Genomic DNA, 25,135 nt, shown 5'->3' with positions numbered 1-25,135 from the left:
CCTCTGTATTGTAAGACTGTACCTGCACACAGGTCACTATGTGACCTCCTGTGAGGGAAGACTGGTCAACTTGGTCAAAACCTCTATTTCTTATTCCTAAAGCTGGGGGCATCCTCCAGGCAGCTCACTTTGAATACAAACAGACCACAGAATATTTTTTTTTTTAAATCTCGCATGCTCTTCGCAATGGGATGAGTTTATGGGGAGCGTTAGGCCTGAGGGATGGCGTCACCCACCACCCCTCTGCCACATGCTCCTCGCGGCACTGGGCGCGGCCCGGCACGACCTGCCGTTTCCAAAGCCGGAACACCTTCCCCCTTGAACTCCAGGGACGTTCGGGATCGGCCCGTCCCGCACCGCCATGCGGGGCCCACCGGGGCGACGCCCGGCAGCTGCCCGGGCAGGCCCCTCACCTCCCCGGGAAACCACCGACGCGCCGAGGGAGGCGGCAGGCGGGACACCGCGCAGGCGCACAGCGCCACCTGCCGCCGGCGCGCGGCGCGGCCCTCGGCGTCCTGCGGCGCTGGCCCTTTAAGGAGAAGCGGCGCTGGGCCCTGACGCCGCAGCGTCAGCGCGGGAAGCCAGGAAGTGTCCTGTCGCCACGCGTGGGTGGTGGCCGCGGCGGCCCTGGTAGGTGCCGCGCAGTTCGGGTGGGCAGAAATTGTGTGGTCCTGGCTGAACCAGGCGTGGCCTTCCCGCCCCGCCCCCCCCCCCAAATATGAAGAGCAGGGCTGAGGGCTGCTTGGCAACCAGGCCCCAGTGTCGGGGCAGCGCGGGAAACCCGAGCTCCCCGGGAACAGTTCCCGCTGATAGATTTATTATTAGATAGTATTATTACAAATAAAGGGGTATGGGCATGAATGAATCTTTAATCTCTCTTCAGCAGACAGCGTGTCTGTGATCTGAAAAAGGTTTTTATTTTCTCCTTACCAGCCGGATCCATCTCTGGAAGACGGGTGGCGATAGGCCTCCTTAGGACAGGACCCAAAGTGGCTCATCTGTTGCTGCGAGGGCAGAGCGCAGGGCTTCTGCATCACAGAAGACGGCGAGTAGACGAAGCCTCGCTGCAGAGGTGGGAGAGCAGTGTTCAAACCCCTGCTTTGCTTGGAGTGGGAAAGGTTTCAAATCTGCACTTTCCACCTCCAGAGTGCCTGGCTCACTAGAGCATAAGTTACACTGAGTGGAGGGACCCCTTCAAACTGCAGAAGCAAATGTGAGAAGAGGCTAGGTCAAGAGAGAGCATGAGCCTCCTGGGAGTAGCCTGGTGACTGAGGTGAATGCATAACAGGAGATGCTGATTCTGGATCCAGATCCAAAGCTTGATTATAATTTTTTTTTTCCCTACGCAAGGGTTTTAGTATAACGTATATTCTTTGTTTAATAGAATGTAGTGGCCACAGATCATTTTTTATGAGGAGCTTTGGGAGTTGGAGCTACAGGATGCAGCCTTGAAGGGGGCTGTGGAGAGGATTCCAGGGAAGTTCAGAGCTATGTGAGGGCACCGCTTTTGGACATACACAAAGAATGAGCTTTAAGGAGCCTAGGGAAGTTAGGGGAAACCCTTATTTCCTGTGATATGTAAGGATTTCCAGTGTGAGGTTGCACCCGAACAAGGTGGTTTTGGGATCACAGCTTTGGACTTACAGGACCGTAGAGCCGTGGAAACAATCAGGTACTCAATTCCCCAATGAGGAGGAGGTAGGAAGTTTGCAAGATGTTTGAGAGGGGGGGGTACCACAGTTTCTTTCTGAATCTGCTCTGAGAACCCCAATAAATACCTCCATATCTCAGTGATACTAGAAATGGTCTCTCTGCTTAAGGAGAGAGATGAATCATGTGGCTTTCCTTCACATATAATCCAGACTTGCTCGCTGACCTGTTACTTGTCTGTAAGGCACTTGGGCTGGTAAGAGAGTCTTTATAAACACTGCAAAATGCCATCAAAATAAAGTCAGTTGTGCCTTGGGTGTGATGGAGTAAATAATCTCTTGAGCTGCCTTCCACCTCTAGGCATCTATGAGTCAAAGAATTGGATTTATGTACTAGTAGTTAGTTATACCAGTACTTGCGGGTTTGTGCATCGGTTAATTTTTTTTTCAGTTAGGATTTTTCCCCTGCTGTAATATTACCAACATACCACCTTGGAGGGACCAGTAGAAGTATACCAGTGCAAAGATACCATATGCTGATTGATTTCCCTTAATTGGTATAGTTTAAAAGTTGTATTGATATGAACCCATTTTGGTCAGTATAACTAATTCTACATGAAAATATTACACTACTTTAACTATACACTTACAATTAAAATGGTATGTTTTATATAGACAAAATTTAAGACCTTCATAGTCCAGGAGCCCATGTCAAAAATGTTGTTTTCCTCATGCCTTAATTTATCACATAAAGGGAGAAGTCTGCCAGGCAAAGTAGTGGTTATAGCAAGAGCATTACTTCATATTTTGCCTCACTTTATGTCTTGCCTCAAATAGAGTCAAGATGTACATCTACAAATATGACAAAGTTGCATCAAGAACAGTGGAGGATGCCCTGAAAGTTTTACTCTGCACAGATGCAGGTTGCTTGGAGGTATTCTGACCAAAGAAGAGTTTTATTTGATTATAACGGTAGAAAAAGATTTGGATTCCACTGTTTTGGTATGGGGATTTGCTCCCCAGGCTTGTTGAGATGCTAAACTTTCTAGCTTGTACGTTACCTTTGCACTGGCCTGTTTGCTAAAGCAGTGCTTTTACTGGCACAAAAATCAATAAACCCAGAAAGCTGTGAAGAGCCCCAAAACTCCCAATAGATAAGCCGAAACCTGAGATTTGGATTAAGAAAGAAATTAGTTATCTATGTAATTGCAACAGTTTGGGGTTTTTTTGCTTTTTGCTCTGGGCCAGAATAAAGCAAGAGAGGGTCAGTGAATGTTTTGTTATGTTCCTTTTCTCAATGCCTGGTGAAAGCATTTTTCACCTTGTCTTCCTGTTTTCTTTTTTACTGGCCATCTAACACATGAACTGTGCTGCCTCCTATAAAGTCTCCTTCTACCTACATACCATAATAATTTAGCACTAAGCCTTTTTCCCTACCTGTTCATTTATTTTGTCATAACTTTCCTAACACTGAGTAAAGTTATTATTAATAACCACACTTAGAGGTACGCATATGTGCGAAAAGGAAGCATTTAAATCTGTAACAAACATCACAGCATTCTTAAGCCTTATCTATCTATAGCTATAGCCAGTACTTTTAAAAACTTAACATAAACATACAGCATACAAATTTTCTGTCAAGACCCCATCATTCTGCTGCTTAATTAGCTCCACTCTGCAGTCCACACTTTCCTCTTGGACCTCAGTGAGCTCTTAGTCAGACCTATCTATGCTTGCTGAACAGACAGAGATCTGAAGCCAAAGGAAAGTTACTTAAGTATCTGTGACATATTGAGGATGCTGCTAATTCTCACTGGATTGTGAGCTTCTTGGGCAAAAAGGCAGAACTGCAAAGATTTTGCATGCCTGCCCTCCTAGCATATGACCTAGTAGGAACAGTCCACTCTGGTTATAGTGAATTCTAGGATCCACACATCGCCACCTGTGATTAAATTTGTCACATGTGAAAAACCCACCTTCCTACTGTTTTGCCTGTGATGAACACAGCAGTAAATTTGTCCAAAATAACTTCTGGAGGGGAAGAGCATAAACACACATGATCTGGGGAACAGGCTGTGCGGACTACAGAACATGAACAAAATAAATGGCCTGGCTGTCTATGATAAAATATATCTCCAACTGTTTAAGAATAAGTATCATTTCTCTGTCCCCTACAGAAAATTATGGAAGCGGTTCTTGTATGTGTGCCCTGATACCTATTTGATGAGAATATCAGGTGTTGAAAGAAGTGCGTGCAGCCTTAGTACCTGCATGTTTTTTAGGCAAAGTAATCCAAGTATTGGTTGGGAAGCAAAGTCCTTCTGAGAGGAGCAAAGAGACTAACCTGAAAACATGCTAAAAATTCATGGTGTTTGTGCCTGGCTGAATTCATATAGCATATTTCATATTGCTACATGGCTAGAAACGAGGAATTTACCATATGTGTAAGTCAGGAAGTCTTGAAGCTGCTTGTCCCTGACTGGAGGACTAATTTCCACTGTAATCAAAGGGGCAAAACGGAAATGACCTCCGTGTGAAGGTGTGAAACAAGGCACCTATTTGTAAATTCTTGTGGCAGAACTCCCAGCAAGTGCCCTGGAAAATAAAACTTTCTAAGGGTTGAGCAACAGTGGACTTCTTTGCTTTATCAAACATGCTGGAAATACCTCTCTCCGGTGTTTTCTCATGCTCACTGTTCACAATAGCTGGGATGGCAAAACTTGAGGAACTTGTCTTCTGGAGGAAATGGGCATGCCTGTAAGAAGGTGTGTGGGGCTATGTGCATGACAAAGTATATGTATAGTAGGTACAGGACTTTATTCTCAGGTTTTCTTGGAAGCTGACACTCTTTACCCCATATCTTCCCCACCCCTCTGGTAGTTTTGTGTTTTCCTTTTGAAGGTTTTGCTTCACTTCATTACGCAGTCCTCAACTTGAGCTCAGTCCCAACAAACTGAGAGCCTCAGTCACATTTTACTGGAAAGAATTATCTTCCCCAAGTATATTAAAGCTGAACATCTCGCTGGTCACAGGGGAAAGTGGGTACTGGCTGTCACAGCAAGCACATTGTAACATGCAACCCCACATAGTGGGGGCTGAGTATTTCCTTACAGTTCCAACTTTGCTTTCTGTAGGGAGATAGATCACTGAAGCTATATTTATTTCTTTCAGGAGTATGTCAAGTTGCAGTGTCTTATTTCCCTAAACACTGTGTTAGCCTCTCCTCGTGTATTTCCACAAAATCTTGGTGTTCCTATTTTTAGACTCTGTTGGAAAGTGTTGCACTAAGTTTAGATTGTGCTTAACCAAGTTATTTTCAGTGGTATGTGTGGCCCTCCATAACTTTTCTTAAAGGACAACTTTAAAGGAATCATCATCATTTATGTATTAATAGAGTCTTACCGTTTTATTCTTCCTTACTATGGATATTAATCTATCAAAGCTATAATAGGGAGCTACAGTTTGGAAGGAAGACAAAATCAGTTCAGGGTAGGGGGTAACCTATGGCCATAGCATGCTTACTGTGGCTATACCAGAAGGGAGATTTAATGAAATCAGACCTCAAGGTCTGTTTTCCCCTTTTTGGCAAGGAATAACTGTAATCCAGAACTGATGTTCCCTTCAGTGAACACTTCAGTGTTTGCATCTCCTGTGTTACCTCCTCTCCAGTAAGTCCCTGTAACTGTGCTGTGAGAAGAGCAACAAGCTTACTTTACCTTCCTTTAATTTCTAGGCCATTTTACCTATAGAATTTTAGAATGGCATCATGGATGATGATGTGATAAGCTTTGTACTCTGCTTAGGAAAGGCCATTGGAAGAGAAGAAGAAACAGGAATGAGGGGGATTGAGCAGAAAACCAGATATAACCATAGATTAATTTTGGGGGGAAGGAAAGGAAGAACTAGTGACGCTGTAGTTCTCCCTCTGTCAGGATTGTTTGTTCTGTTACACAGCAAAGAGATCCACCATTCACTGTGCCTCTGCAACCAGACGTGGAGATGGTCTCTACCATAAATGCTTGGGCAACTTGCTTTTATTTTATTCTGTCATTCACTCTTGCTGTGTGATCCACTTAGCCTTTTACAACTGAGTCACTCTAAACAGCGGAGGTGCTGAAACAAAATTCCCCGCAGTTAGTAGCTGTGATACTGCCAGTCACCGGAGCTGTACAGTGCCGATGTGTCCACTAGAGGACAGTGGTATATACCGGTTAATCAGTGCCTTGTTGCAGCATTCCTGTGTGAAGCTGTTAAATTCTCACCTAATTTGAGATTATTCTTTATTAAATGCTGTCTAATTCAGAGCTAGCTGGCTGCCATATTCAAGTAAGGAGTATTTGGGCTAGATTTTTTAAGTGTTGGTTTCTCAGCTTTGTTAAATCATGCACAAATAGATGCCTTTTTGGGATTCATCTTGTGTTCGTAAAGCCTTTTTACCTAAGGAAGGGGTTTGATTTGTTCATCTCCTCTCTTTCTGCTGACACACCATGTTCAAACATTCCCTACAACTGTTCAAAAAACATGCTCACTTTCACATCTATGACTACCTAGGCTGTTTATCATCCAGGCACAGGGACTCCACACAAGCTGTTGTTAAAAAGCAGGGCTTGGGGCCTGCTATATGACCCATATCTAGAGGGAAGCCTGTGTGCTCCAGTGATCTCAGTTCCTTCAGAGCAGAGAGAGCATAGCAATACTAGCACAATCCCCGTGGCCTTCAGCGGGGACTTGTTTCTGCAACAAGTCAAGGTTTAATTCAATCAAGTGCTCTTTGGGAGAGGTAATAAGGGTAAAAGTTCCAAATGGCCACGCTTGGTGAAATTGCATTCCCAGGCTAATTTGTTACGCTGAACGCAAGGTAAGTCACCTCAAAGGAAGGGCAGGGAGGCAGGCAACAGGTGACCTAAACATGCCTTCAAGGCAATAACATGAAGGAACTGGAGGGAGGGAGTTGTTCACCTGGGGATTAACTAGCAAGTAAGAAGGTTCTGCCGTTTCATCTATTACCTGAGCAATTAGGCAACAGATCATTTTTCTGAGGGAGGTGAGTGCATTCCTGGTGCTGAAGTGTATTTAAACTTATATCACACCAAACACGGCAAGATAACTTGGCATTTACTAGGCTATGAACTCAGTGGCTTCTACCCTTCTATTAGGGAGCACTCCTTCTCATAGAGAATCAAGCTGTGAATATTTTAATAGGTCATCGTCATCAGCAGTGGATACTGCAGGAAAATCTTGGCAGGAAAAAGAAACAAGGGTTTAATTGGAGAGGATTAAAGGTATATCAATGTTGGTTTTATCTGACACCCGTTCAAATCAAAGTCTACATCTGTTTGTAGGCAGTGTGTTTCTTGTATAGTTTCTCTAGTTTATCAGTGACTCAGAAATACATGAGTCTCCTGTAGAGTATTAAGAGGGGCTTAACCTATGCATTGTAAAGACTTGTGCTAATGAGGTTTGAAGCAAAGAAAATCAGATTACTTATCTGTGCCACTACTTTGCCACTGACCCTGACAATTTAATGGTGATTTATTATTTCTGGCATGCCTTCCAGGCCTGTTAGCAGAATGCTCTGAGCAGAACTGCCCTGAAGTTTTTAGGAGTCCCTAGAGAACTGCACTGAGAGCCATTTCCCCACATCCATATCATGTATCAGTCACAGCATGGAGAAACACTCTTATAGCACTGCTATCTAACCTGTGCCTTTCTTTTACTGCAATTGTTTCCTTAGTGTGGCATTCAAATCTGTGCTTTACCTTTCGCCATGACACGTGGGCCAACCTCACACACGTCCTGCAGTATTCTGGGCTTGACTTGGCAGGTTTGTGCTGTGCTAGTTCAGTGTTTGCTTCATAATCAAGCATGTGTGGGTAGCCATGTTCTTTTCAGAAGAGCTATGCATGTGCTTAAAGTAAGTATGTGTTTAAGTACCTTGCGGCTTCCAGCCAAAATGGCAAACGCTTGGGCAGAATTCAGTTCTAAACAAGCTGTTCTAAAAGACTTCTTCAGTACATACCAGCCAGCCAGATATTTGACGTGTTGCTGGATGGTGCTGCTTCAAAAATTTTCAAGGAAAAGAGAAAAAGCCAGTGTTAGCACTGGTAATGATTTGAGTCACTTGAGGTTACAAATTTGCCTGTCATGATTATGAAGGGATTAGTGCCCTAGACTTTTATCTCCTCAAGAGATCCTTCATCCTGTTGGTATGCTAGAGAGAAACGAGTTCTCACTCATGCTTTGTATGTCTGCTTGGAGGGGAGACAGACGCCTTGTCGTAGCTGTCATATCAGGCATCTTGCTAAGATGGTGTATAGGGCCAAACCAACGAGCTTACTTTGTGATAAACCAATGTCTGTCTCAACTGTGGTTTTATCCCAGAATTTCTTCTGTGCATTTGCTATCTGACATAAAGATACAGTTCTTTAATTGCAGACGAGCTTTTTGGAAGTACTAGAAGCTTTGTGAGAGAGTGCATCTTAGGACTTGTCTGCTTGGTGGTTTAGTCTAAAGGTGTGAAGCACATGCATAAACTAAAAGTTTATTACATCTGCCATTAGATTTCTTTCTTCAGGAGGAAAATGGGTTTATTTTGTAATATAGCAAACTTTACTTCTGGATGGGAGCATTCAGCCTGAAATCTGCATGTGTATTAACTTCATACCTTGAGTTAGTGACCTTAACTTTCCCAAGTGCTGCTGTGTAGACAAGCTTTCAGGACAAATGATGTTCCCAGTGAAACAAAACATGGTACAGCTGATACCAGTGACTTGTAAAGCTGGGAGTAGAATGGAAAGCATCATAAATTTATCTGTGCCTTGCAGGCAGGATCATATGCTTTTCAACTGGCATAGCCAAAAATCTGTTTGTACATAGATACCATTCCTTCCCAGTGGTAGTCACTGAACAGATTCTGTTCTACATGCCAATGGTCTATAAGAGAGCAGGTGTTTCTATATCTAACATACTTCAGCTCTGACCCCAGGGCTGTTATTTTGACTTGGAATCAGGACACATTCATTCCAAAGTCTATGATTCTCACTGCCATAAATACTCTTTTTTGTTGTTGTTGTTCTTAGTGTTTTGCTTTATTTTAGAGAAAAGATAACCATGATGATCTTCTGTATTTGATTCAAGTGACTTTCCATACTCTACCTTTGTGGGGTTAATTATTTCCCCTTTTTAAAAAAAGTTGATTACAAAAATTTGCACACATTCAGACAGGTGGGTGTCTTGGTACTGCTACTGACTACCTACAGAAAAGGTAAATTTAGGTATGTTTGGGGGACTTACCTGGTAAACCTAAAATGCAGGGTTCAAAAAGCAGACTTCTTAGTTGAGTTTGTGTATAGTTTGAAGAATCCCAGTTTTAATATACAGGAAGAAACAGATAGCATGCCTTATATCTAACTGAAAAATCTGAAAGCACTTTACTTAATTAAATTCTCTCAAGCATCCCTGTGAGGTAGGGAAAATACATGATATCCAAGGGTTACATCACTTCTGAAAAAATGTAGTTGCCTAAGGTATTCACGAGTTGGATTTATTTATTAAACCAGTACCCAGCCCCATTTGTGTTACATTTGAAGAACTCCCTGTACTACTAAAATGCCAGGAGCGGCAGTAGAAGGGCTGGTGTTGAAGGAATAATGGGGTAAGGGAGATTATTCCCAAAATTAAGTTTCAGGATTTAACAGGCTAGGGCTTTCTGAACTGTGTGTCTGTTATGAAGCCTCTGTAACCTCTGAGGATCTTGGGGCTCCATGTTCTTCTGGAATATTAGAAGACAAGTAGTCACAGTTCTGCTTCACCTTGCCCCTAATTCACCTTAGCAGCATATGTCTCTAAGGATTCAGTTTCACCACACAGAGTGAGCAGAAATAGCACCTTACTGTCATTGAAAGAGGGAAATACAGGTCCCTCATCTCAGCCCTCCCTTTCTCCTGGCTGCGCAGTTTTGCCTCTTACCTTGTACTACTGTTAGCAGTTGTTGGACTCCTCTGCAAGCCAATTTAGTTCCCTAAAACAAGAGAAAAAAAGACATTGGGGGGAAAAAAAAAGGTATTTCTTTTATTTGTTACCACATTATTAACTAGTCTGATGCAGTAAGAGTGAAACCATAGACCAAGAACTTCGATGTTGGATACCAGCTGCCCACTCTCCACGTTTCAGGCTGTTTCAGACTACCTGTGGTCCTAGCCTGTAGGCTAAATGGCCATTAGCTGGGCATTCAGGTTGGAGTGTATTAGGTGTGCTTCTGGAGCACATCTCTCAGTTTAGTTTCATCCAAAACTGTCTGGTTTATGTGCTTTAAGACTGCTCCACAATGCAGTCAGGCAATTTGTTCCCAAAGAAAACCCCTGAGCTGAGCTAAAACATAGAGACATGGCCTTAGTGAACTGAATCAGCTCTGCAGGGGAGGGGTATGGCTGCAAAGCTAAAAGAGTGGGAATGACCTACTGTCCTTTGGCAGGCTGTATGTCAGCTCAACTGTGAGCACGCACAACCTAACTGCTGAGATATTGCCCAAATCAGAGTTCCTAGTGCTCACCTTCCTAACAGCTTGATGCCAGCTCTGCTTCACTTAAAAAAGCTGACAGGTTTGCAACAGAAAACTGCGTGCCATGAAAAGTCTGAGGGCTTTTAGCTAAAAGCTTGAGTTTTCTTGGTAACTGCAAGGTGAATGTGTCTGTTCAAGAAAATGGTGCAGGTGAGCAAAGATATCCAGTTTGCAAACAAGCGATCACATTTCATTCATGAATTGGTGCAATTTTGGGCATGCACATGGTTAGCTGTGTTTGATCTGATCATGCATACGTACCAAAATCAGTCCTAAAAGCATACTTGCCACACCATGCTTTTTGAAAACTGCAGGGTGTGACTCTCAACTAAAGTGGTATCAGTGAAGGATAAGCTCCCAAATGTAAAACAATGGCCAAGATTTTAAACAAGTCATCTTGTAAGCACCAAAGCTGATGAAGCACGGCTTCCTGTGTTTTATATCTCGTGACTGATAGCTACACCTTTGTAACGGGTGTCGTGAAATCTTTCAGACAGATGAACAATAGCTTTCCTATATGCAGATTCTCTGATTTATAGAAATATATGGATGTCCTCCATGAGGCTAAAACAGTCTCCCTCTTCTGCCTATTTTCATAAAAGTTATAGGACCTAAACTTTTTTGAAGGTACCTCCTCCTCTGTCCTGTGTGGCTTGAATGGGCCAACAATCTATCTAGACACAGGGTGATTACATCAGCCTCATTTCCATAGGAAGTCAGATAAGAACAGGGAGCCAGGGTTAAGGTCCCAAAACTCTATTCAAAGGTGAACCAGAAGCAAAGAAAAAGTCATAGTAAATCATTGCAACACCTACCTTTCTGGTACCTGCCTCCTGAGCAGGGTCCCAAACCCTTTCACAGCTCCATTTGCAGTTTGTGGGAGGAGACAGGCATTGCAGAACTGGATTGGGATTCTGCACAGCAGACAAGGAGTCGTTTCCTGGGAAGCACCTAAGGCGCATAGGCCTCAGTTGAGCAAAGGGTTTTCCAGTCACAGCCATATACTTTCGTTACCTAAATTCTTGTATGGATCAAGTTCTAAATTAATAGGTGAACTTTTATAGTTAGGCTCCTAGGCTGCAATTTCTAAACCTATCTAAGGAATTTTGAAATTTAACTGGGACATGGGAAACCAACTTGATTTGGGAGAAAAGATTTACTAATCAAGGTTTGCAATAGTCAATTTTCCATTGGATTTTAATTTGCATAGCCAGATGTCCCACATCAGTTTAATCTTCTTGCAGGCATGTTCCCAGTACTGCATTTTGGAGCTAAAAGATTTTTGTCTTTCTTGTAGGTAGCTTAAAGATGGATGCTCCCAAAGAAGCTCAGCCTACAGGAGAGTTCAAGTGTGAGCTATGTGGCTTAACAGCTCCATATACGTACTACGGGCAGAAGCCACCAAACACACGCTCTATTGTGTAAGTACAGTTGTTCGTATTACAGACTTCATTTATGCTATGAGCATTGGAAGCCTTGTACTGTGGAACGACGTGCACCGCATGAACCCAATAACTTGCCATATTGCCCCTGAATATGAGGTTTGGTACTTAAAGTGACCTTCTTTTTCCAAAGGGGAGAAATGTTAAAAATTGTCAGCATTGATAGCAAAGACAAAAATCAACTTTCCCGACCTGCTTCAATACCCTGCAAAGATTTGTATTTAACCTATTTCCTGACCCCACTGGCCACCCTACTATTTACTTATACCATAATTTTTTTACTAGAATACTGTTGACTGTCAGCCTAGTGTTTCTGGGAATAGCCCTTTCCTCACAGCTGTGTCAGCTGGGCAACACGTAAACACAGCATGAATTAAATACATATGGTAAAAACACTTTTTAAGAGCTGTTTGACATGACATGGAATTTTGAACAGCAATGCTTTTTTGCATAAATTAGACAATTCTTTGGCATATTGTATGACATTAAAGTGTGTGGAAATTTAGTACATATTTACATTTTCAGGGACTGAAGCCTTTTCCATCTCTGCCAAGTAGGGATAGTTTGACCAGAAACTATGTAGTTACGACTTTGTCTGCAGACATTAAACTCCCCATAAAACAAAGCACTTAGCTTTAAATGTACGAGTAGCTCTGTTGAGGCTGTCCCAGTCAACGAACCCATCAGGCAAACATGGTCAGGAACTCACTGGAACTGGAAGTCAGACATGTACTCAGCATTTCACCTCACTAAGACTGCTCAGTTTCTTATATAATGGAAACAGCTGTTGATCACCACCTGCTTGGGCTGAGATCAGATCTGTTTTCCTTAGGCAGCTGTACTTTTATCATTCTAAATCCCATGGTGCTACTGGTTTTCCCTCTTTTAGTCAGCAGAGCGATGGCCCACCTTTGATCAGGTCCATTTGTAAAGAGTCTGAATCAAAGCTGAACATGAATCTTAACTTTAGGTTATCCAAGCTCAGTGTTAACATCTCAGTTTTATTTGGATTGCTGAGATTCAAAAAGCAAAAGAATAATGCTGAAGCATAACACTTCTGTACATGCATATAAGAAATAGCTTTACATACTATCTTTACTGGCTTACTTTCTGGTCTACTCACATGTCCTAAATGCAGGAAACATATGCCAGACATGAAGGCTTGTACCTGGCTTGAATGCCAGGTCTCTGCACTGATGATGACTACATTAAGAATGTGAATCTTGCAAGGGGAGCTTTGCAAAGGTAATCCAGTCTTTGTACACTAGGAGACTTGTTGACAAGGTGATCTGCCATGTTGAGATGCCTGATCTTTCCTAACAGTGGAAGGCTTGAGCCATACCATTTTTTTGTTTGAGTAGAGAGGAAAAGGAAAAAAGAATACACTCACAGATGCACACATGTGTGTGTGTGTGTGTGTGTGTGTGTATGTATGTAGACAAGGAGAAGGCAGTATGAGTTAACATAATACCTTTTAAATATGTATTGTATTCCATATTACTACAGAATCCAAGTTTGCTATAAGTCCAAGAATAAGCCAGCCTTGCAGGGTGCCCTGTGCAAGCAGACGCCCAACTGCCTTCTGTAATATTTTGCCTGGAGCTCCCAGGAAGAATAAGGCCTTAGTCTTTCCCAAGCAGTTTGCCAAATTATTAATAAATGCACTCCCTTAATACCCTGAAGCAAACAGTACAGCCTCTGGCATAAAGTAAGCATATTTCAGGTCATTGTAATGTTCTGTGCTAGTAGCTCTTGCTTGCAAGAGGTGGGAGCCTTAGCTTTACAGAAGTGACATAATAACTAAGAGCAGTAAAACCTTATTATTTTGTAATCACATGCACACAGCTTTAGAAGAGAACTTCTAATGAAAAGCTGTGCAATTGAAATCATAACTTGACAAGATACTGAAGTTGGCCATGCGAAGGAGTGCCTGTCATAAAAATGGAAGATAAAAAATACTTTAAGGTAGAGCACTGAGAAAAGCCTAGTAAGACAACGTTGAGATGATTGCCAGTTGCCCTAATTTTGGAAGATAGAAAGAAAGTGCAGTATAGGACTGAAGGCAGTCCCCATGTTGGTTTTGAAGAGGAAGGGAGCAGCATAGCTGCTACATTGCCTCAGGTACAACACTAGGCTGAGCAAATCAAGTAGAAAGGGCTGATACCTTTACAGCCCCCACAATTTCCCCATTTCAACTCTCCCATACTGTGAAATCTACCCTTAAAAGCCTGAAATTATTCTCTTACAGGCTTTTGGAAGAAAGCTATGTCATGAAGGATCCTTTCACCCCTGACAAGGACAAATTCCTCATCCTTGGGTCTCATTGCAGTTTGTGTAGCAGATCAGTGTGTGTTGGTACAGTAAGTAACAAGCAGAACAAGTTTCTTCAATAATTTCTTTTTGTTCCAGTCCTGGTGACCTGTTAGAGAAAGACAAAACAGCAAAACCCCAAACAGCCTATTTTTAAGGCAAGCTAATTGTATGTTCTTGTTGATTCCCCCAGATAAAGCTCTTTGTATTAAATGAAAATGATCAGCAACTTTAAGTGTTCTATTTACAGATGAGCACAGTCCAGCCTCACAAACACAGTGAGTGCTCTTCTCCACTTTCTCAGCACAAGAAAATGCAAGCGAGAATCACTTCAAGACCTTTAAGGTTCAGTAGATCATACTATACCAGCAGTAGATTTTTTTTCTGTAAAGGGAATATAAACAGCCATGGATTGTTAGGTTTGCATCCACAGCACAGTGCTGCCATCCTATTTGCAAAAGATAATGTAGAAAGTGAGCAGGGAGGAGAGTTGTGCAATGCCATGATAGCTCTCTGAAGACAAATGAATTTGAGTAGCAGCTGGTAGTCAACCTTAAAACTATGAAATGGGAGTGTGGTCCAGAAACATGGTGTAAAATTACAGTTGTCTTAATTTCTTCTCCTCAGTGCAGAACTGGTCCCTTTGTTTCCTGTGAGTTCAAAGCAAAAATGAAGACAAGTTGTTACACAATTATCAGTGTTCGGAGGCTGTACTGTGCTTTTTTGAGGCAGTATAATGAATTGAGAAAACTTAGGTTCCACTCCTTTCCGTTGGCAAGCCAGTTCTGTAGTTGAAAGAGACTTGGGACTCATGCAGTAGTCAGGACTCATGCATGACTCAACCCATGAGGAGACATCACCTGTCCGTTTACATGGACAACGGCATATATTTGTTATACCAGACACCATTGGCCTAATAGCAGCCAGATCCTGGTCTTCTCTTTCAAAGTGGTTGTTTGCTATCCTAGGGTAACGTGCTTAAATCTAGAGTGCAGCTAATAGCATGAGCTATTAGCAAGAGCACACCTTGGTCTTAAGCGTCAGCTTTAGCAGTTTCCAAATTCAACCTTTTCAGCCCATTCTGTAATCACAGTGGTTAGGGGCCAGCACCAGTGACATGATCCTTACTGCAAGTAGCTAGTAGTGGGAGTTTTAAAACAAACAGGCTGCTAAAGACTTTGTGAAGATGTAGAATTTTTTTTTCATGTTTGGTGGCCAGTTATGGTTCTGGTGGGACAAAGTAACACCTCTGGCCTCCTTAGAGCATGAGGTGAGATAATCTGGGCAACTGAGACAGCTCATATGCCAATGCCAGACAGTTTCTGTGTGGGGACTTGAGGAAATTCTCTTGAGCAAAACAAAGGGTCTAATTACACTGACAAAATTTAGAGGGTTGGACAGACACTGCCAAAAGGAAATTTGCACACTTGGACAAGTTTAGCTGCTATTCTGACTTGCAGGGAGTTAGCACCAAGGATGGATTTGGTCCACTGTCCTAAGAGGAGCATGCAATAGCACCTTTCTCCTGATTAGGTTTGTTTCCTATTTCTGAAGTCTCTTCTGTCATTTAAATGAATGAAAATCACCAAAAGGTCAGTCTAGAGATTGCAACTGAGATTTTTTTTCCTTTCTGGAACTACCTGAGGACTACCTGGGAGTCAGATGAAGTGCCAGTGCTCTCTGGTTATGTCTTTGATAGCTGGGCTCAACTTTCCACAGCCAAGTAGCTCAAGGCAGTTGTGTGAAGGCAAAGCTCACATGTGAGCAGGATCTTCCTAGTGACAATGTCCCTATCTTGGCTGGTAGTTGACTCACTCCCACGCACAGCTGGAGGAAGAGGCAAGTGCAGCTAGTCAGATAGTTTGGGCTTATGAGCTTGATTCCTGCCCTGACACGTCAGGTTTATCCCTCCTCCTTTTTAACAGCAGAGGATTAGCAACTCAGACACATTTTGGGCAAACATGAGCACATTTAGCTGTTTTCATTCCCAAATGAAGTGTCTTGAATTTATGAAGGATTCAACAGATATTTCCAAGTCTGGCAGTTAAATCTGTCAGAAATACAGCGTTTCAGCCCCTCAGTGTCTTTCCACACAGTCTGTGTTTCTGAATGAAGGTGGGGCTTTTTCTTTTAAAAGATTTATTAATTGTTTCAGTTAATCTAGGGCATGGCAATGTATAGAGGATATTAGCAGTGAGCTAATAGAAGCGTTTTCTAATCTTTTTGACATTCCTGCCTTTTGTCTATTGTGGAAATATGTCAATCATTTACTACTTGTTATTTGGGTCTTCAAGATTCTCCTGATGGTATCACTCAAAGCAAAACCTTGATTGTAAATAATTGAGAATAAATTTCTTACCAAACTGGCCAGGCCAGATAGTGAATCACACATATGTCTATGGTTTCAAAATGTATTTAGCAATACTGCTTGAGTAACATTGAAAGAGATCTGCAGAAATGATAATTAGTGCTTTAAACACCCACACCACAAAGTAGGTAAACACATACTATTCCTCTTTTATGTAGGGAAAATTAAAAGTCCAGAGAAGTAAAAACTTATCCAAGGCAGTAGAGAGAGAGCCAAAGTTAGGATAATGTCTCTGTGGATTAGTTTTGGTTCCTGCTTTTGCTTGACCCAAGTAGATCAACTCAGCCCTGCACTGAGTGTTTCCATAACATTATAACATAAGAATTGAAGCTGAAGAAAAATCATGCATTCCTGGGCCTCTTTGGCAAAGAAGCTGGACCAATTTGATGGAAAGTTTTCAGTGACAGGTTGCTTTCATTTTTATGTTAATTCAAAATACTACTAGACTAACCTGTGGCAAAATTAAGACTTTTCTGACCTTAGATTTGGCAAAGGGATTGGATTTAATTTGCTAGCTTTCGTATCTAAGGAGGCTTAGATACAGATCAGATTTTAGGCTTTTCATGAGACAACCCCTGCTAGCTGAAGTGTCTTTCCTTACAGTTGCTGTGCCAATGAAAGTCAGGACTTAGCAACTGTTTTGTGTAATGCTCATAAACCGACTTCTTCAAATATTCTCTAAGTCTCACTCAGTTAATTTACTCCCGTCAGCTTGCAGCGTACATGACCCTACTGAACCAATCTTTAGCACAGTGTATTGGTAAGTGCCATTATTTCTGGTCCAACCAGAAATAATTCTAATGATTATCTGTAATGTCTTAAAACATGTCAAAACCCTGCAAAAAGGAAGATAATAAAAATGTTTCTAAAAGTATTGAGGAAGGTCAAGTGCCCTTCTTCCTGTTTCCCTTTCAGAAAAGGGGAGAGGAAATGATATAATCTGACCATATTAGTCATTTGAAACAGTTACTTCTTTTTTATTGCAACACTTACTAAACATAGGAAAAGAAAAGAGGTAGCTTTTGGAGAAAAGCAGAGGAAAGGGAGCAAGTTTCATCCCGTATTGCTCACCTCAGCAGAAGGTGACTAAACACTGACCTTGGACATGATGGTAGGTATTAAGTGATAAATGTAATACTACAGCTACTTTCCACTCAACTTCCAGTCATGCGGAGTCAATCCTGGACACGGTTAGGCAGAATCTTTCCTTTACATAGAGTTTCCTTTACAAGTGTGGTAAAGATACTATCCCTGTATATATTACTTTCAGACATAATCCATGTCAAAACAGAAATAAACTCTGGCAGCATGCTTTGGCAGCTCAGTTTTGCCTGAATCGGACTATTAAGTTTGAAATTGAAATGGCCCCCTCCTGCCTTGGTCATGGAAGGGGTGAAACATAGATTTAAATAAAATTTAAAGATTTAAAGAAATAAAGAATTATCCGATTAAACACAGAACCCTATCAGGATAATGGTCAAAGAAGGGATTGACTATATATAACAACAGCTAGGCTGAATAATCCCACGACTCCCACGAGAGGAGGATTAAGGGTATGTGGACCCAGCCCCCAGATGTGCAACCGTTCATTTGGCCCATTGGCCAAAATCAGCAAAAGTTGGCAACTCATTTCAGCTAAAAGAATGCAAGTTGAGCACCTGTATATCTGTGAGGAGGTGCATCTTAACATCGGAGTTCCCCATCTGCAGAACAGGGAAAAAGTCTCTCCTCTCCTTTGCAATTGCCCAGTGGTGCAGCGTCCATCACTGTGGAGCCATGAACTTAACCTGGAGGTGGAGGGAGCTGTGTGCCATTTTGCAATACAAACAGGAGTAGCAGGGCCAACTTAAACTCTAATCTTCCCTTTTTAATTGGCAGCTTAAAGTATTAAGGATACCAAGAGACAAAAAACAATAGGCTGTGGAGGTTGTGCAACTGAAATCCAGTTTCAGGGCTTTTCAGAGACCAAGGCTCTGAATATGAAGGTGCCTGGCAGTCAGTGCAGAAAAGGACAATAGACGAAGAGAAGTTGTTCCTCAGGCTTGAAAGTTGCACAGAAGCAGGCTGATTGTGATTTTGATATAATCGTCTGCTGAATCTACTGCTGAAGTCCAGATAGTGACATGGGAAACAAAGGCAAGAACAGAAACACAGAAATATCCAAGCCAAGCCCCCAGAGAAAGGCCAGCTGCAAATGACCATGGCAAGAGGAAAACTTTGCTATTTAGGTAAAACCCATGGAATCCATTACTCCCCAAAAGATGTCCTGATCCATCTAAACTAATGTCTTTATTCATGCTTAAATCCCCAAGAATAATCCATCAGCAACACCAGCTCCAGCTTACCCATTAAATCCTATTTGGAATTTAGTGATCAGCACGCCAGGAGAACCATGGACTTCAGTCTCACCGCAGGGCAAAGGAATAATACATTAATAAGCTTCTCATCCAGTCGTCCAAACACTGTACTACAAATAGATTAAAATATTCCATCGGTTTTGCTTCTTCCTATTCACTAACTAACATCTGGTTAGCACTAACTGGTTGAAAAATAAATATTGGGTCTGTAACACTTGCTAACCAAAACAACATGAATGAAACATGTCAGATCATAGTGTCATTCCATTTCAAGGGCAGGGAAAATACCTTCTTTGTGCACAACAGCTTTTCTACTTCACCATCAAGAATTCAGAGAAGAGACATCAGCTCAAGCTTTAGTACCATGTATGTTTTTACTTTTTAATCAGCGAGTACATTTATTCAGGGTAAAGGTGGGTAATGGATGAAATCTCAGTTGAATTGTCTCAGCCACATTGAATTCATTTAGCTATTCTGCTTATTGGACACCTATATGATACTGATATAATATTTATACTTTTTAGTATTCTTCTAGGGCAATACAAGCACACAGATTAATAGAAAGAAGAGTAGATTTTTTGGGAGTTGCGGAAAAAGATGCAGCTAAAGTCTGTGAGAGCCTACAGCCCCTGGTCCATGCTCTTTGTAGTTGTGTTGGCCTTTAGGCCATTTTTGTGGAGATTGGTGAGGAAGAGCATTCTGAGACTTCACGTCTCACATACCAGTGTAGGAACTTGGAAGATCCTCCCAGGAGGGAGAAATCTTCATAACTTTAAGATTTAGCTTTAGAGGAAAACTTTGCTATTTAGGTAAAACCCATGGAATCCATTACTCCCAGAAAGATGTCCTGATCCATCCATACTGATGCCTTTATTCATGTTTAACTCTCCAAGAATAATCCAGCAGCAGCAGCAGCTCCATCTTACCCATTAAATCTTGTTTGGAATTTCGTGATCATGCCAGGAGAACCATGAATGATGCTTGAAAGACAAGCCAGTTGTAAGGAAACATGTTACTGTTCTCTGTAGCAGTGAGGTGATGAAGGTCACTTCTTTAAAAGGAGCGACATGATAGTTGATTTGGTTAGTGATTGTTGCAGAGCCAGTTTTTATTTTTCACCCAGTTATCTCTAACCAGATGTTAGAATTCTTGAATAGGAAGAAGCAACATTGCTGGAATATTTCAACGTAGAAGAAGAATTTAATTTAGAAGACTTCTAAATATAAATGTGGTTTAATGAGACTGGAACTTAAGCAGTTCCATTTTGTATATCCTGCTAATAATGTTATTTTCTTTACAGGAATGTAGTCTGTTCTACTCCAAAAGGTTCTGCCTCCCCTGTGTGAATGAAAACCTAAAGGCCTTTCCTCTGGAAATACAAGAAGATATGGATAAAAGGAAGCCCCAACAAAAATCCTTCCCCTGTAAAAAAATGGATACAAGAACATAAATACTGAAGGACCAAGAGAGACAGTTCTTTGGCTGGGGTTTCTCCTCTCTCCGGTTAGAGACTATCATGTTGCTCCTTTTAAAGAAGTGACCTTCATCAGCTCACTACTACAGAACACAGTAACACATTTCCTTACAATTGGCTTGGCTTCAAACGTCATCATGCAGCGATTGCAGTGCCAGCAGTATGGCCTTAAGGTGTTGAAGAGCCAGAAATAAAGGCAGACAAGCCTGTTGTCACCACGTAAAACACATGTAGTAAAACTAAACAGTGTATAGCATAGGAACCATGTCCAAATTTTCACATTTGTTATTTTAATGTTTTGTGTTGTTGATTGACATTCCTAAAGTGTTATGAAAATCCGAGACAGATTTATCTGGCTTAATTCAGTATACATCCAAGGAAGTCAGTATACACCAATTGTTAACCTGACAGTGCTGTCCTTATAAGATTACAGTAGGCAAGGAAATCAAAGCTTTATTTTTAAGTCTAAAATAAAACTGTTATGAGAAAAGGTCACAGATACCCATAGAAATATCTAGATTCTTCAAGATTATAATCTCAATACTATCACAGCATTAAGACTTCTGAAGATAGGTGCTCTTATAATAAAATACCAATATAATAATAAAAAAGAGAATACTTACAAGTCACTTGCCCTTGCAGTCACTTTCCACTCAATCTTCTCATCCATGTCAATACAGCAACAGGAGAAGACCCTTACTACAACTAGTTTATGCTTAACAAGTAAAGATGACTTCCTTTTCACTTTCACATCAGTTAATCTGGAAATATAAAAGTTCAGTTAATAAGCTCGATTCTTTCCTGAACTGGGCAGTTAAACTGCAGCTTAACTGCAGTTTATGCAGTTAACTGCACTTAACAAATTTCAGAAACATAGTTTCAGTCAAAAAAGGGTAAAAAATTGTTAGGGAAACAGCAGTTTGTTTAGCTCAAAAATTAGCTTCACAAGTATCTGTGTTGACTTTGTCTTAATTACAAGGAAGATTTAGGTGGCATTTATGTAAAACCACTGTCACACACCTTAAGGATGTGTCTAGAATGCTCCCTAATCAACAAATCATGTTATTTACTCAAACTTTTGTTGGTCATTGGTTCAGAACCTGTTAATGCCTCGGTTAACGTCTCCTCTTTTCTCAACTGTTCCATCCATATCATTTGTCATATGTCAACATGTAAACTTGATCATTTTATTAGAATGAACCGTGTATCTGTTAAAAGAAATCAACATTATTTCAATGAGTTATTTTTAGTTCTTCAGGATGTTTGAGTGTCCTAAAATATTTTTATTTTTTTCTGAACCTAGTATAGTGGTGTCCTCTGTTGAGGACTGGAATTTCTTGCAGTTACTAGAGGAGCAATAATGGACCTATTAGTACCCTTTTCAAGCTCGGGGTGCTTTAAGACATAAAATACATCTATATCTTTAATTGTGGGAATAAAGATACATGTTAGAAGTCAACATTTCAAATTCCTTTTTGCAGTAACAAGAGACTACGCTTTCAAAGAAAATGATACTAAACTTATTTAAAATGGGTGGTGTTAAATTTCAGTTTCATGTTACACACACCGACTTTAAAAGTTGTAGTGTATCTGTCTGCTCTGTACAAATAACAGAGGCATATCCTATGCTAAAACCACAACTGTAAAGAGAATGAGAGATACTAGAAAGAATCACAGCACTTTTCCATCTTAAAATTGTAGTCATAATCAAGCTGACAAAAAAGCAACACAGTTATGTGGGATCACATAATATGTTTATACCAGCAAATGTCTTTCTAAAACATTTTATTTTCTGTATTTCACAATGTTTGCAACAGGTTGTATCTTAACTCTTAGCTTGAAAGTAGGTTTTAAAAGCCTGGGTAGTGCAGTTCCCATCTAAATGAGAATGTGCCTTTTGGTTGTATGACATGCAAGTCTGTCTAGGGACCGGGAGATGCACCCACTAATGTGCTGGGAAGGATCTGGTGTCTCTGAGCTGTTTTCCCTCCTGTTTAACCTCCCCTGTGCCCTTTACGAAAAATGCAGTTCACTCATTTATTCATAATCATCTTTGCCATCATGATATGCTAGAAGAATAATTTAAAGCCCTCAGAAATGACCCTACCTTTAAGTACTTGTTAAGTTGAACCAGAGGGGGAGTAGACTCAGTATTAAAAAGGAGCAGAATCTGTAACTACAGAATTTTTAATTTGGCGCAGTACAGCTCATTTATTTATCTCGAGTACAACAGAAAAAGCCAAGTTAAGGATAGCGCTGCTTCACAGTTACCTGGTTACACATACCTTTTAGGTGAAGAAAAGGACACTTCCAGCAAAGTGGTTCAGTAGCCCAGGGCCATCAGATATGTTCTGTCATCTCTGGTCCATGCTTTAGGGAAAGAAGGGTGACCTACATGCAGTTTGGTATTTCCTGGAATGACAGAGGATTAATATCTGTGCCCAGCTGTTAAAACTTAGGTATTCCACATTCTCATATTCCCATTGAACGTGAGCATTATGATCTCTGTATCATAATGTTTTAGTATATATGTGATTTCACAGACCAAATGCCATCATGCCCAAACTTCATCAGCCATGAGGCCTACTCTCCAAGATACGTACAGTCTTTACAGTTTGGTTTCATCAGGTTCTCTGAGTACTTTCTGCTGCTCAAAATCAGGCCTTCAGTGCTCCTGAGCACAGCTGATGAAGAAATGTGATTCTTTGTCCTCTGCTGTAATTTTCGCTTCAGCACTGTTTTACCAGCTTAGTAAATCCCCAGATTCTTGAAGGAAAACAATTATCTGTGACATACCCTTCCAACCGATTTAATTGAAGCCATGCTCATCAAATTAGTTAGCATGCTACACTTCATGTAGAAGTGCATTCAATGCTTGTTGAATTCAACAAATGTCTCAAGCTGGTCATGTAGTCAATGAGAATGGAAGGACACAGCAGGACAGTGGGTCAGCAGAAAAACTCATGAAATATATATTATATATGCAATGTATATATGTATGTTACACACACATTCCTAATTTAAAAGGTGTGTCTAACAGTAAAAAGTGTAAGCATCAGCACTTTAAAGATGCTTCAGATATCATTCCACCTTTAAAATGTCCTTGCAATACACACATCTTATTACATAGTAAACATACTTAATACAATTTGTTAACAGATATTTGATGCTAACCCCAAAAAATCTGGGCACCAATCCCACCAAAGGTTGCTTATCCACTCTTGTTCACTACTAAAAATCAGCATGATTACTCTCTGGTATAAAATTAAGCAGCTAAGTGTTTTCTGAAGCAGGGTTTTCTGTACCAAATTAAGGCAAATGAGGTTAAGGCAAAATCATTCACATTCTTAATTACAGTAGAGCAGCACAAAACACATGTTCATGCCACTGGTACTATCGTGGAAGGAGCAATGCGTGTCACCATTCCCAGGTGCGCCACCACCCTGCACTCCCCAGGTCCTGATTCTGCAAACATTTACACAAGCTATCAGTTGAGATCGTAAGTGGTTGTTCAAGAGTGCAGAACAGAACTACTTTGGTGTACATAAAAGTTACTCATGTGTGCACGGTCATTGAATGAGGGACTCGGTTAAGACTTGGCAGCTGCTTTGGATAACGTACAAGAGGCAGCCAGCAGAGGGTAACAAGTATGTTTCTTTTAAAACCATGACATTACAGTGAATTACTTTCCTGGAAATAAAAGATCAGCACAAGTCATTAAATACACTTTTAAAAATACTTTATTTTTTTAAAACCATTAAGGCAAAAACCATGTTTCAAATTAACTGTTTACATTCAATCTTAAAGGAGGACTTTTTTTTTTTTAAAGCACATAGGTTCCTACTAGTCTCTATACAGACACTATGAGTTCAACCTCTTAATTTTAAAGGAGACGGAAAAAAAATCAGAATGTAAGAAAGAAGAAAAATGTTTAGTTCAAGTTTTTTCATCCTAGATCAGTAGGCTGGTAACATTTGAGAATGCATCATCATATTTAGCTATATGTATTTTTTATATTCACAAGTGCAAGAGACTTTGTCTTTCCTATAAATCCCTGTGAGACCAGGGTTTCCATTCTTTCTTGAAAATGTCATTTGCATTGTTCTGACAGAAGGAGACTTGGGAAGTTGGCTTGAATTAGTGGTATTTTACTGGGAAACAAGCATTCCATGAGAATTAGGTTTGACTACTCCCTGCAAGAAATGTCTGCTCTTTGTAAATTCTGTATTCACTGTAATAAAACGTACCCCAAAACTCCTAAAAACATAGGTGACTGGAAACAATGATCTAGGCTTTTTTTCTCTTTAATACTGATGTCTTGATTTAATTAAACACTTGTTAGCTCTAGTGATTAGGGTTTGGCAACGTTAACAAAAATGCGCTTTTTTGTGTCGTATCAGATAACAGACAATTTAAGACGTGATAAAGGGTTTTAACATCATGATGTAATTAAACTCTTGTGTTACATTCCTAAAGAAAATTCAGAGCAATTGTTTGTAAAAGCTGTGAAATAGCAGGAGCAATATGAAATGCAGCTCATCCGAGAAGCTGATAAAACGGACTTTGTCAAACAGTTAAGAGGGGTGTTCTTGTTAAAATCCATAATATTTAAACGTTGATTAGATTTGTTATTACTAAAGAAATAACTAAAGCCATAAATGTTCTTCCACCTCCGAAACCAGAGGAAAGTAGCATTTGTGGCTACTGAGATGGAGCCATGGCTTCACATATCCACCTGTCTCACAGGATTCATTTCCCAGGGGAGAGGGATGAATGATTTGATCAGAAGCAGCTCCCTCCCACTCTCTGCACAACTGCCACCGGCAGCAGAGCCGTAGCAGTCTGCTCAGTAACCGTCTGCCCAGCGGCGCTGCTGGTGAGTTCCCGTAGATACCTGTCTGAATACGCACATGGCACTGCAAACAACTCTGTTACCAACAGGAGGGCAAAGGCACTGTCTCTCCATGAAGGCAAC

The 25,135-nt window shown here is 41.0% G+C and overlaps 1 protein-coding gene across 1 annotated transcript; it reads left to right on the top strand.

Annotated features, from left to right (window-relative positions):
• The first annotated feature begins 530 nt into the window (after window positions 1–530).
• On the top strand, window positions 531–24,190 carry CDPF1 (cysteine rich DPF motif domain containing 1). Its single transcript, XM_072876547.1, has 5 exons — window positions 531–630; window positions 934–1,072; window positions 11,507–11,630; window positions 13,900–14,011; window positions 19,987–24,190. The coding sequence occupies exons 3-5, from the start codon at window positions 11,518–11,520 to the stop codon at window positions 20,134–20,136; spliced, it is 375 nt and encodes a 124-aa protein (XP_072732648.1). The 5' UTR covers window positions 531–630; window positions 934–1,072; window positions 11,507–11,517; the 3' UTR covers window positions 20,137–24,190.
• Window positions 24,191–25,135: the final 945 nt, after the last annotated feature.

The sequence above is a fragment of the Ciconia boyciana genome, chromosome 1, assembly GCF_034638445.1.
Source record: "Ciconia boyciana chromosome 1, ASM3463844v1, whole genome shotgun sequence".
NCBI classification, from domain to species: domain Eukaryota; kingdom Metazoa; phylum Chordata; class Aves; order Ciconiiformes; family Ciconiidae; genus Ciconia; species Ciconia boyciana.
The sequence above is the reverse complement of the archived record's forward strand: the minus strand, read 5'-3'. Positions and strand labels throughout refer to the sequence as shown.

What these genes read in the sequence shown, in the direction of transcription:
- CDPF1 (XM_072876547.1), top strand. Translation starts at nt 11,518, where the DNA reads ATGGATGCTCCCAAAGAAGCTCAGCCTACAGGAGAGTTCAAGTGTGAG. An exon ending in CCAAACACACGCTCTATTGT is followed by an intron (nt 11,631 to 13,899) that starts GTAAGTACAGTT and finishes ATTCTCTTACAG; the next exon opens with GCTTTTGGAAGAAAGCTATG. An exon ending in GATCAGTGTGTGTTGGTACA is followed by an intron (nt 14,012 to 19,986) that starts GTAAGTAACAAG and finishes TTTTCTTTACAG; the next exon opens with GAATGTAGTCTGTTCTACTC.